The following is a 14,278-nucleotide window of genomic DNA, read 5'->3' on the forward strand; positions in this document are numbered from 1 at the left end:
AATGCCCATAATTTCTAACGCAGCTACATATGAAAGAGCATTTTTGTTTCATTGCTCATGTATTTTATTTGAAGATAATTAAAAATTATACCGTCTGCGAACTTCAGATTCGAGGAGTCAATTAGCGTATCTCAACAAACCACTGTTTTCCACCCCTGCTATATAGTAAACATTCTCTTAAGAAGAACCTAATTAAGTTGAAAACACTGATTTCAGAATCATCTTTCCCAGCCACTGCTATTCAAAGTAGATCTGAGAATAAAATCTGACTCTCTGCCTAACCCAGCATATTTGGAATACTCGCATCCTTCCAGTACGTTGATGACCAAAGTATGAATACGCTGGGGTAATTAAACTTTAGAACTATTGATTTATATTTCAAATGTGGTTTCTTTGGTTTCTAAGATGTATTATTTTCTTGTAACAGATCACTATTGCTCTGTCACATGAATATTAATTTAGGGTAACACACAGGCTACACCACAATTTCTTTTTGTTTTACATATATTACATGACTTCCAATATTCCCATGAAACAGATTAATTGAATATATACTGCTGAGACTTAAAAAAAGAAAAAATTAGGTTCTGGAACATCAATCAACAGAAAGCCACTTTCTCACTTTCGGTAACACTTAACTGTTTCATCATGTATCTCAGATCAGGCAATTTGTACCTGTTTCATGATTTGCATTGTGTTCTGACCCTCAAGCACAAAGCTACTCTAGTAACTGCTGTGCTAAGTGATATATACTGTTCTACATATCCAAAGCAACATTAACTAAATAAAGGTTTTAAAAAACCAAATAAGATACCAAAAGCCCTTTGGCCTCATTGCACACAAAGTACTTCAAAACATCATTTTGTTTGCAACTATTGTTTGTGCTGTTTTGGCACTTCCCGTCCTAGCAAGACTTTTTTGTCTTGTTCACTGAAAGATGAATATTTCAAGATGTGCTGACAATTAAAACATACTGGTAATGCTTTGAAAATATTAGAAAAATAATTTCTAGTGTTAAAATACACAGGTGCAGCACTCCAGTAGCAGAAGTACCCTTGTAGCATACATCAGTATCAAGCCTCCCTGTTTATATTGAGATACAAGGAGAAGTGTACACGATGAGACACAAAGCAAACAATGCACTTTTACCAGTTTATAAAATCCCATTATGTTTTTAAGACACTGTGAGCAATTCTGATTTGGCTCCATACACAGCCCGGTTATGTTCCCAGCAGGAATCCCAAAGAACTGCACATACTTACTTTTACACAGATTGACTCTAAATCCATGTTACAATACAACACAACTGTCCTAAGTTGAATTAATTTCAGACTCTCTTTTACTAAAGTCATTAAGTATGACATTAACTGGTGAGTACACAGATCATTCTGTAATCCCAGACCACAACTTACTGAAGTGACTGCATACACAGCCAAATTTTTATCCTGAATATTTCTCTCCCTCTAGGTGGACCGTTTAGCATTTTAAAACTTGGACAGCGAATGAAGTATGACCACTGTTCACCAGAAAGCCAAAATTTCTACTGGGTAGTCCTTTTGCAGAGAATGAAGATACCCTGTTATAAGAAATGTTCACGCTGATAACCACACAGAGTATTTTTCAGTTTACAAGAGTCAAGCAACCATAGAAAGAACCACCAGCCAAAACACCCAGGTAGGAGAAGCCATACAGATGCATTCTCTGAGAACAGATGCTGTTACCAAGAAGTTTTCTGGGAAATGCAAAGAAAAGCAGTGTTTCAGAGCTGAGTCACCTTCAGTCCCATGTCAGGAGAGTCAAGCAAGCCTACAGATTGAACTGAAGTAATTTAGGGCTGGAAGCAAAGTACTTTTTCCTCTTTCCAGAGCTTCAAAACATGCTGCAGTTTCACATCTTTCTCATCTATTTAAAATGCACGAAGCATTTGTGTTTGTGTTTCCCAGCCACTAGCAGAGCAAGTGCTCAGGCCTTGCCCGTCTTCATGGATCTACCAGCTTCCAGAGCTCTGCTGTCCACAGCCAACACCAATTCACCAACCTTTCCATTTCCTACCTTCACCCTATTTCACTTCCACTGAAAAATCTGGTAGTTTAATGTATTTTTATAATTGCTTCATCTGGTTTATCCTTTCCTTCATCATTTTTACCAACAGTAGGAGCTGAAAGGATGTCTGTTTTGTTCACTGTTAAAAACATAACGCAAATTTCCTGAGGATTGCAAGACCTGACAAGTATTCTCAATTACAAAGCACTCTACTAGATCTGTTAGCATCCAGCAATGTCACACAAAATCGTTTATTTAAGAAGAAGATAGTCACCATCACTAGTTGCCAGAGAATTTAAGGCAAGCTTTAATTTATTATGGTTTTTTGTGCCAGTGAAAAACATTTTCAGCCAGACACTTCAGAGGTGGTTTTCTCAGGCGTTTTTTTCCTTTTGACACGCAGTTTCATAGCATTGATTTCTAACATCACAACCAAAACGCAAAAGAATACATTTCAAATTATTCTATGTAAAATACAGCATATTACATCAAGACTAAGAAAGAGAATTCTCTTTTTCATTAGTTTCAGCTAAAGCAGTAAGCGATTCATCTGCCACTAGGGAACTAAAACTTTTTTTTATCTGGCAATACTCTTAGCAGGGAAAAGATACCTAGAATATGAATACCCGCAAAACTCTTTCCTGGACACAGAGCTTTTCAGAATTTCTCATGTTGTGTCATGATACTGTTAACTATTTTCAGTTCTATAAATTACTGCATGATATTGATCTAGTATAATTGTGCTCTTTAGAGAGAATTCTATTTACACAAAATGAAAACTTCATCTATCTCCAGAAGTACAATGCCTTAAAGTGACCATGGGTGACAGGGATCTAACTTTGAGTACCTGTTTTTTTCTTAAGAGCCAAGTGTTACCATGCGAACATAAAACTGCAAGTTCAAACAGCAGCAAAGTTGTTGAACCCATACCCTCAAAAAAAAGGGCAGGATTTTAACATAACCCTGACACAATTCCAACACTCTGAGAGGACCCTAGAAGCCCAAAAGCCATCATGAAGATGGCAGAACAGAGTAAGGGCATCCCTAGTTTTTTTCAGCTCCCTGAACTGGCAACACATTCATTTTAACAAACACCAAAAACTTGAAATGAATGCTCAGAGATGAAACAACAGCCTACACTACATTGCATGGTATGAAAATCCCACCAGTTCCTCCTTATCTGACCTGCGTGCAAAACATTTCCTGTCAGCTCCAGAAGCAGCCCCACCAGCTGAGCAGCGAGCATACCCACAGAGCAAGCCTGCAGGTGCCACCAGAAGCAGGAAGGATGCTTACCTCACATGCTGCTTTTAGCGGGGCTAGCTATTTGATGTAAAACACAAACAAAGAGCAAACACACAGTTTAGGAGCCAAATGACCTCCAAAGGGTAGAAGAGGATGCATCAATGATAAGCTCTTGCAAGCAAGACTCAGTTGCAATAACTGTTTCCCTCTTGTCACTTTAAAGGCACAGTGGTTTCACTCCATTATTTCAAACTGATTACAGACCTCCAGGTAAGTTTACAACTGTCACACAATCCTTGTCTTTTACCTCTATGCTGCCACTTTTTCTTGTTTTGCATTTAAACAGAATATAAACACATTCACTGTGACACAAAATATGCTTTTACATTTGCTTTTTTATATTGTATCTTAACCCAAGGATATAAAAATTATCTTTGTTCTTCAATAACACAGCTCCATTCCTGGAAACTGCTGCCTTAAAAATGTTAAGCTTTTCTTTGCAACTTCTGAAGGAAATGATGCTGTGCCCTATAACCACTATCAGCACAGCTTCTCTGTGTCAAGTGCAACTCAACATAGTTAAACACAACATTTGCATCCAGTATTTAAATACGAAGACAGCAGATTTTTGCATTTGGTTTGTCCTGTAACAGAACAAAAGAACTGCCTCCTCCCAAAAGCAAACATTTGACTCCGTCTACACAATGACATCGTAAATCTACAATCTTTAGATGTGTTCTAAAACAGGTTCAACTGGTACAACAAATAAAACCCTTGATGTAAACAACATCTAAAGTCAGGTGAATGGGAATTTCTTGTTCTCTATTAGAAGGTAAGCAGAAGTATTAATTATTCTTTGTGCGACTCTTTCCCATTCTGCATTTAAGGAAACATGCAATGGTAAACCAGCCATGGCAAAATACCTTAGTTATGACAATTATGCCTCTATGATGATTAACACTTGGCATTAACTAAGAAAGTTTGCAACATATGCCCTATAGTAAACACAGAAACCATAACTAATATGCTATTTTCAGACAAAACTTTGTAATTTTAGCTAGCTTTTAATCTACACCTGAATACCCACTCAAATCTGTGAAGAAACCAGATCCAGATTCAAACTCTAGGAAATGTAATCTAAGGGCATTGTTCAAGCCTTATTTCTAATTAAGGATTTAATACTTGGACAGTACCCTCCAAATGAGGATTAAGAATTTTGCAAAGGAAGACAGTATGACTGTAAACTGCTGCCTGGGCTCTCCCAGCTCAGGAAGCACAGATACCACACCCAAAATCTTGTTCAGGCCTTTTTTCTCTCACCACTTCTGCTTTTTCTCTTCTCTTTTCCATATAAAGTTCAGTATTAAGTTTTCATCTTTTCTCCTAAACCAGAATCACAAAATATAAGAAGTCTTTGTCCACCCAAATTATTCAGTTGCAAGGTATGTGCAAAAATGTCAAAGGCAAATGTAAGTTAATGTTTTCAGCATTTTAGTACTTTATCTGTCAGTCACGTAGAATCTTCCATCCTAAGTACGTGCCTGTAAATACCACGTTTTCATCTGGACCTTGGGAGTTATCACACACCAGCCTACCACAAAAAATACAGATTTTTAACACATCAGTTGCAAGGTGGTGCTGTGCTCAAATTGCTCTTACTACACAAAATTATTTTAAGGAATAGCTAGCACTGTACTAGAAAAACTTACGTTGGCTTCAGGAGCTTTTAAGCCCTTCATGAACAGTTATATCACTCCCTTTGTAGCCCTGATCATGTTTTATTTACAAAGAGAAGTACCTATCCCAACAGTTATATGATGAGCATGTGCATCTGCCCATATCTGCATCCTCAGGTAGTATCACCAGTGGCAAAGGAAAAAGAATTAAAAAGGCAATTTCTGTGAACCAGACAGGAAACCCTACACTTCAGCCTCTTCAAGTCAGTGCTAGGGAGAGAAGTGTCTTATGGCATTGCAAAAAGCGTTATAAACCTTGAAAGTTTAACCAGTTTTCAAAGCTTTTTAAGTAGATTTTAAATCCTCTGTACATGAAAGACGAGCCATTAAACTATATATGAAGAGAGCTAGTAGCATAACATACCTCCTTAAAGAACGATAAACCTCTGTGTAAGATGGACTGTTCAGTGTGTGGGAGGGCAGAAGCATGCTGACATTAGCTTAGAAAAATATGCAAACTCTTAACACTTCTGAATGCAGGCAATTTAAAAGCCCACAAACTATCCCCCAGGCAAGCATCTCAAATAGTTAAGTACTGAAATGAAACTAAAATTAAATTTGAAAAAGCACAGGAGCATCAACTTTCATACTGATTGACTATTACATGATACAGGTCACTGGTTTTGGCTTATATTTAGTTATAGTAAAACTAGTATGTCCATTCTACTGAATTCTATACAAAATTCCTTTTATAGCAAGTTAATATTTGTATCAGTCAACTCATCAAGTTTTCCCCTTTTAACTTCACTGCCCAAAACCTCACCACACTGCTGAAAGTGGCATATGGCATTACATGAAAAAAATAACACAGTCAGGCAAATGCCTGCAGGGAAATAATTCATCTCTACCAGCATTGATACCACGGTGCCTGCCCCCACATTACTACAGCTGGAATCTCTGGAGTAGAGCAGAGCCTGCTGCGCCTTACAGGACTGTCCTTTGCCTGCTGGGGAGTAAGGTCGTCCCTCCCCACCGAGGTCTCTTCTCCCCGGTGAAGAATGCAGGGGAGATAGGAGAAAGGGCTTCCTTGACCTATTTCTCCAGCAACTCTTGCCCTTCCCCCTCCTACACACACATATCTGCACCCACCTCCAAATTACACATACATCCAAGAATCTCTGTAGGTTGGTGGGGAAAAAAAAAATCCGTAGGATATGAGGCGCTGAAAAGCAGCAACGTTTTCCTCCACATTTTTACATCTGTGAAGAGAGGCCAAAAGCTGGAGTGACTACCCTCCATTTCTCAGCCTCTGGAGAATAAAAGGAAAACGTAAAAAGCATCAAAATGCCAATCTTCACCTTAGATGCAAAATCATAGTTGCCTTAATTGGTTTTCTTGTTCATAATTCTCCAACACCCACTCTTTGCTAGTGACAGTCCAAACACACAGAAGACATTGTTCATACCCTGAGGAGCTTTCCAATTAAATGAAAAAAATTTGAATATAATAAAAACATTCATGTAGATACAACTGGAGGGTTTAAAGTTATACAAAAGATTATAATTTATGAAGGATTTACAGGTTGGTTTGGTGCTCGTACACACGACAGCTTCAGCCAAACTCTGGCTTATACTCTTTGGTTTTGTCAAAAAGGACAAAAGTGGTGCACAATCTCAGGCACTACCTGCTTTTGCCCTCGAAACATATACATAATCCTCAACAAAACACTGTGCAATATTCTGCTCCTAATTAAACGATAATCCTGTAGAGACACCAGGCTAGATTAAATCCTGTAGAGAAACCAGGCTAGAATAAATGTCGTCTTCCAAATTTTTTAGGTACCACCATTTGAAAACTTCAACAGGAAAAAGAAGAAATCGTTACAGGGAAGTAGCACTAACCTAAATAACAACATACGAATTAATGAGTTGGGGTGTGGGGATGTTAAGCTTAATGAAACTTCAGAGGAGTACAGAAAGAAAGCTTTATTTTTTATATACAAAAAACACATCTAAGACTATAATCAGGTAGCCCATGTTCTGAAATGGCATTGTACAAACTGAAAAAGTATCTTTAACTTTTTACTGGCGTAAAATAAATTCTAATATGGTAACACAATATTTGAGCTAAAAATCTACAAATAAATAAGACTTGTGAGAAAGCTTATCTAGTTCACACCAATGTATAGCTGCTCTTCACAGTCACATGAAGAACACAGCGTGCTTAAAAAGTTAGAGAAACCTAACTGTCTGTAGTCCAGTACTTATTTAGTATCCTTCCAGTTAAAACCAACAGTGAAAAAGGTTGGCATAAAGATTATATCAGAAGTTTTAATTGCTCTTAAAAAAAATTCTGCAGACTTCTTCATGTCTTACACTAATAGAGCTATCTTTTTAATCAGATTCAAGTGATACTCTGCAAAAAAAAGTACGGCAGAGGAAAAGAGTTATCTGATCAGCATGTTACACCCACAGGCTCAGAGTCTGTGGTTAATAAACAGCTCTCTACAGTGAAGAGGGGAAAAAAAAAAAAAAAAGATAGAAGAAAAAATAGTGCTTGCTCTGCCCACAATCCTAAAAGTAGCTTTGGAAGGCTCTTAATCAAAACCCAACCAGAGCTAGACAGGTCACCCATGGACAGAACTACCAACTGCATTAAACTTTTCTTCCAGAATTGGGACCTTCCTGGAACTACACATCTTATTAGTACCATACAGACCACAATCAAACCTCATACAAAGAATTTTGCATTTCTGGCCTAATTCCTGGACTTAATTCATGTAGTTCTTAACCCCACCAATACACAGTTAAATTGACTTTCATGGCTTTTCCTTAAAAATTTAATGAAAAGACAACCCTTTCAAGAAAAATAATTTAGAGATCATGCATCACTAAGATTTATTATAATTTTGGCACAGGCAAGATAAACTACAGGATTTATTCATGCAGTTCAACACAACTTATTTAAACACCTCCTCTGAAAATCACGTATCTAGCCCTAGAGCTACAGAAGACCTCCTAACATTTAAAGAGGAAATAGAAACAGAGCAATCAGATTTCAAGCCTTGTTCAAACAGTTATTTTTTGCTGGAACAGAAAATGAACTATTTCAAAAGGGTTTTCAAGTAAAACTTGAACAGTCAGGACTAAAGCAGTCCTAGACCCAAACCATGACATTCAGTGGTTGAATTTCCTGGATCTACCTGGACACTCTGTGGAGCCTTTTTGTTGCTTTTTACATGTGTTATAATCAAAGAAAATGAAGGTGTAGCAAACAGCACTCTCTTAACCACACGAACTGAAACCAATCTGAGTCACCTTCTTCTTGGGAAACCATGGACAGAAATGCTGAAGACCTCATGTTCACAGTTACATGCTGCCTTTCTACTGCTAGCTGCTATATTTGCATTGCCTTTTGTACCTGGCCTTTGCAATCCAGTCGTAAAATCAATACAGAGCATACAGTTTCTAGAATGAGTTAAATTACCAAATTTTACCTTTGCACATTTAACCAAAACCTAAAGGTCAGACCTGTATGTGTGTATGCACATACTGTATATGTTTGTGTATGGATAGATACATAGATAAATATATACTCTTCAGGAAGATTACACTGGCACTATTATTTTGGACAAGTCCTGTGGAAGAGTTTAGAAGCATCAACTTTCCAGAAATTCAGTTTACTTTTCATGATGGAAGAACCTGGATAGAAAATAAAAATTAAAAGGAAAAAAGAAAACAGCTGCAGACTGCTTTGGTTAGAAAATTTCTAGGCTCAAGCTCAAGCATATCTTGCAGCACCACTTGCAGTACAACTTTCAAGAGAAAAGAGAGTGCCAGGAGAAGAGTGAAGTTGCTGTAGTGCAGCTGCCGTACTGTCTTGAACCAATAGCCTCATGCAAGACTATGCACTCAGGACAACTGTAACACTGCATTATTCCTGATACCTAGAAAGGGTGATTCAGCCCAAACCGGAAAAAATTTGCCTCTTTTTACCCTAAAGCTAAAGAGCAATGCTCGTCCTTAAAATAACACAACAGTTTTGATAATATTAATATCTATTATCAAGTTGTCCTCTGGGTCTGCAAATGAAAATTTAATACAGAAGGCCAGCTGACAATGTTAAAATGGGCACACATTTTTGTTATTTCTTTTCTTTCCTTGTTCATTAAGGAATGACACAGGAAAAAATTACTAAAACCTGCAACTGCCAAGGAGGCAGTATAAAACCTTTTGCTACAGGATGCTACTGACACTCAAGCCAAATTCACAATTAACAAATATTTGGGCTGTTAGAATAGTTTAGCACTCATCGCCCAGTCGCTTAGCAAACTCTGGTGAGCAGAAGTTAATTCATCTCAAAGTCCTGCAAGAATCTGGTTATGAATTCTCCCAAGAAGTTGTCACACTAAGGTTACTATGTTTCAACATTACATGTTAATGGCTGCTCTCCACCTCAACCACGCTGCAAAGGGCTGGAAGTTGTCACATGGGCTACAATCTGATTTTGGTCCCAAAGGTTTTTCTTCTCCTCTTTAGCATATATGCCTCAACTGTCTTAATTAAAATACAGCTGAAATGCAACTTTCAAGGTAAAGTCTTAGGTGTAGTATACTATCAAAAGCATCATCTACTCTGAAAATACAGTAAAAAATATATTTTAAATTGTTGAGGGAACCAAATTGTTTTGTGCTAAGAGTAGGCATTAAGCCCCTCTAATAAATAGAAAAATTATTTTTTTAACATGACCTGAGTCAAGAATAAACAAAGCTTGTCAGCAACAGCAAAAAATGTTGCAATTCATGCTATTAGTTCAGCGGAGTGCTCAATTATAAAAATATTCACATAAAGAGTATCCTTTTTCTCTCCTGCCCCAAAAATGAGAAAAGGGTTAGAAGATCACTATTCTAGCAATGCTATTTCACACTTCTGTAGCTTAAGACAGAAAGAAAGACAGAAAGCAGCCCAAAAGGATGATCTACTCAGTCAAGAACAGAGTATTAAGAAATAAGTATTCAAGTATGCAAGCTACTCTTCAGTCACAAAAAACAGGTATCCAATGGGAAAACATAATTTTGATCCAGCTACAACTGAAGACATGCTGGCACAACTGAGCCTGTAACCAATTCAGGAGCTACCTACCATACGTGAAGTAATAAATTTATATTAACCTACATGAAACCTCTTAGGTATTTACACTGAGTAGAAAACAATGCTGGAAATAATTAGTGGAATGATTTAAGAACAAATTTAATGATACAAATAAACCTTGCTGCATTTCGTGTACGTATGAACCTTTACCGCTGGAAGAGCCCTAGGACGTTTTCAGATCCAAAAAATTAACTTCTTAATTATAGCATAGCTCTCAAGGAATGTTAATCTAAAAATACTTTTCCAAAAGCATAGCAATTTTAACAGCAAAATTCTTCATCATGTCACACAGTTGCAGGCATATAGCATCCTCATAAAAACGTCACCTTATTAATAGCTACACATGCAGTAGGGCTACCTCAGTTTTTTAGAACAGCTACACGCTGGCACAGGGAGATTAAAATGCAGGAGAATGCACACTACAGCAAAGCCTGAAAAGAAAAAGCTTACAGATACATGGGTCACATTAAGGTCTTCCTCTCTCCTTAGTCGGCTTCTCCTGCTGCTCACTCATGCAGGGAGATCATAATTTTGTGACTGTGGTATTTCCACGGCAACACTGGTGACAGTGATGTCACAAATTCAGCCCTGACATAGCTTCAGGATCAAGTACAAGGAGCAGATGGGATGCGAGGGAGAAAGCCCCTATTTAAACACAAATCTCTTTCATAAGAAAGAAAGAGGCATGAGCAAAGAAACAGGTGAATGGATCACGTTTTCAAGTATGATATATTCAAAAGATTATCCTAGCATGAAAATCTATTTAAAGGCAAGACCTACAATACAGGGTAACTGTCAAATTTGTTAGGCCTTACAATAAACCAACCTTGAAAGCTCCCTGTTTAGCATGACAAGCCTTGTGCTCCATTTCTAAAGTGGCGGTGAAGACAATACACTTTTCTCCCTTGTGAATCTCCTTTAAATAACTTTAACATTCAGATATATTAATTTGATACATCACTGTGCTCATAATACCATATGTAAATATGATGTCAAGCCCTCACTGGAGTTTGTTATCTGAATTAGATATAAATATGAAAAAAATTAAAATGAATCCCAGATGGGTCACCAAGTACAGCAGGATGGTAACTGAAATATTCAGCAAGCACAGTCTGATAGGTAAAAGGGGACTGTATTTTTGTGCTGATCTGCAGACTCATGCACGAATCAGTACAACCTCCAGGCCAGCTGAAACACCCCTAAACCCCTCACTGGTGACACAGCGCAGACTCCAGTGCTACCGGTATCAGTAGCCTTTGGCTATCCCATGGACAAACAGCAACTGAGCCCAGGCGGGGCAGAAGGGATGATCGCAAAAAGTGGAATAGAAGAAGGTGCACCCACAATACAGTCACAAATACAGTCTCCACATTAACTCACGTCACAGTTCAAGGAGATACACAGACACCTTAAAGGCACTACTCTCCACAGAGGAAAATTGGTGAACAGCACGAAACGCCCACTGAGGGAGGCAAGGGAAGTGACTACAACCAGAACAGGCAGTCACTCACAGAGCTGCAGGTAATGAGAAGCGGTTTCTTATGGCAGCAGAGGCAGAAAGATGGAAAACAAAAATCAGAAGTCAAAAGGGAGATAAAAGGAATTTAAAGGATATAGATCCACATTCTGATCACTGAAGAAAAAAGCCCATGTTTTTCAAGATTTTAAGGTGAAGGCCTGAAAGGATTATCAACAGTCTAGCTCTCAGGAGGCAAAGGAAGAAAGGGAATAAAATCTGCAGGTTGAAGCTGGGCCTAAGCCAAGATGTGAACAGGCCACCAGGAAGGGATGTCAGGTGGAGGCAAAGACTATATGGACAATGCAAGGAGAAACAGATCAGAAATGAAGTAGCTAAGCAGGGCTCACAGACATCATCTATGAAATTACTACGGTAAAAACAACAAAAGGAGAGAATAGAAGGCAAAATGTGCCATGATACAAACCACAACAATGATCAGAGAGCTAGGAAAGCCCATCTACTTCCCCAAACATGACTGTACCAACAGCAAATCAAAAAAGCAGGCAACACACCAAAGGACACTGGCTGGTCACAAAAAAAAAAGTGAAAATAGACGTCATTCCACAACTAAATGAACAATCTCTTGAAGAGGAGGGGGAAAAAAAAAAAAGAAGAGACAGGTGTACTTGTGATCTCAATAAATCAATAATGGATAATGTAGAATACAACAGGTACTGAAAAGACTGTTGGGATTGTCAAGAAAGACCTAAAGAACTATATTGTTTAGCCTCAACAAAAATGGTTTCTGTAAACACGTTAGGCACATACCCATGACAGCACTAACAGAAATGCCGACTAAAATTTAAAAAAAAAAGGGGGGGGATGGGGGGAATAGTTTTAGGCTATAAATTTCTACAGGCTTCTAACCTGTTGGAATGGAAAACTTTGGAAACAGCATCCATTAGCACAGTAAAATAAGAAATACACTAAATTTCAAGATGTAGTTTTTTGTTTTTACAATTGTGATTAGGACACAGCCGTCACAGACTAGCAGGACTACAACACAACCCCAACAAGACGACTTCTCTCCCTGTGTTATTACAAGGCCAACAACCTCAGATGAGAACATGACCGTGTTCCCTCAACAGACTTTCTAGAGGTCACTTTAATTTCAGCACTGGAAATCCCATCTTCTTCTTACCCAAGAGTAAGAAAGCCTCTCTCAGATAACTCTTGTACTACTACATCTCTTTTACCACGTGTTTATAGAGACATGAAACTGATGGCTATCATAAGCTCAAGTCAGCACTCATTGCTGTTTTTATCATGTATCAAACCAAAGCAGCTGCCAAACATGAGCTAGAAAGTCTTTTTCTGTTTTCGAGAAAGAACCTCCTTTCTCCCTATCCCACTGATCAAAATTAACATTCCACTGACAGACAGAAGCCAATTGTTCCGCTAAAATGAAATCTTATACAACATCAACATTTTAAGACTTAAGAACTGTAGAAGACGCATTTCAAGTCCAAGCTTCGCAAGTATTTATTTTTACAATAGCCAAAATGGAAATATAACAATAAAAACCTATGATAACTATGAATTAACACAGTAATAAATTCCAAAATAAAACAACCATAGTCATTTTCTAATACAATCCCAGTCCAACACCAATTCAAAACATAAGATGACACCAGATCAGGATGCAAACTACTTCTTTCCACCTCTCATTTCTATAAAGAAATATCAATAGGCACAGTATATTACCTTCGTTTTCAGATGCTTGGCATTTTACTTTCAGTACCAAATCAAAGGTACGTTCTGGATTTTCCCTAGAAGAAGCAAACACAATTGATTAATCATATATGTGTTTCAGATAGTGTTTCTACCATGTTGTATCTTTTCCATTCTATTTATACACAGTAAAATTAAATTAAAATTTCATTAAAGTAAAATTACAAATCAGATTAGTTCTAAGGAAAAAACCAAAAAGTCACACTTCCCTGTACAGCCTTAAAAAAAGAATAAGGAAGACAGGCAAGCCAAACTGTGTTATTTAAGTGATACTGTCACTGTCTTACACATCAGATAGCTTTTAAGTCACTTCATCATACCACACCTAACAGGAAAAAAAAAAAAAGCACTGCTAAAATCCTTACCAGTCAATCTGAAATATATTAATGGAGCCATGGGCAGCCTTTTCTAAAGCTACATTTTATTTCTACTTTATAGGAATAGCCCGTGACTAGACTTCCATTTTATTTCCACAAATTTAGCCACTACCCTTTAAATGCACATGATTACCGCCATAAGGCTGAGAATCACTTAGCTTCCTCTTTCACAAGATATTGATCATGGACTTGGACGTGAAAGGCTAAATCTCAGGCATGATTCAGCAAGTGAGAAAACATTAATACAATAACTAGGGATGGACACAATCCCGAGCTAGATGGGAAGATGGAGCCTCCATATCTGCAGCAACCATCGTAGCCAGCTGCATGACGGCCAATGCCTCTTTCACCTCCCCATTAAATACACACCTGATAATGATGAACTGCATATGCTAATAGCAATTAACACTCAACCTAATCCCAAACTAAGTATTCATTAAGACAGTTCTAAATGCTGTTACTACACCACCCACCTCTCCCTGCCTACCAAGCACATTGCTATTTATGTTAAAAACGAATGGTATAACTGCACCCATA

The 14,278-nt window shown here is 37.8% G+C and overlaps 1 protein-coding gene across 4 annotated transcripts in view; it reads right to left on the minus strand.

Annotated features, from left to right (window-relative positions):
• DENND1B (DENN domain containing 1B) overlaps positions 1-14,278 on the minus strand; it is a 169,885-nt gene that overhangs the window by 153,433 nt on the left and 2,174 nt on the right. For all 4 annotated transcript variants that reach the window (XM_075097220.1, XM_075097222.1, XM_075097221.1 and 1 more), the window contains exon 2: positions 13,338-13,402. In XM_075097220.1, the coding sequence (XP_074953321.1) occupies positions 13,338-13,402 (65 nt within the window). The remainder of the gene's footprint in view (positions 1-13,337; positions 13,403-14,278) is intronic.

This window comes from Phalacrocorax aristotelis, chromosome 6 (assembly GCF_949628215.1).
Source record: "Phalacrocorax aristotelis chromosome 6, bGulAri2.1, whole genome shotgun sequence".
NCBI lineage: Eukaryota > Metazoa > Chordata > Aves > Suliformes > Phalacrocoracidae > Phalacrocorax > Phalacrocorax aristotelis.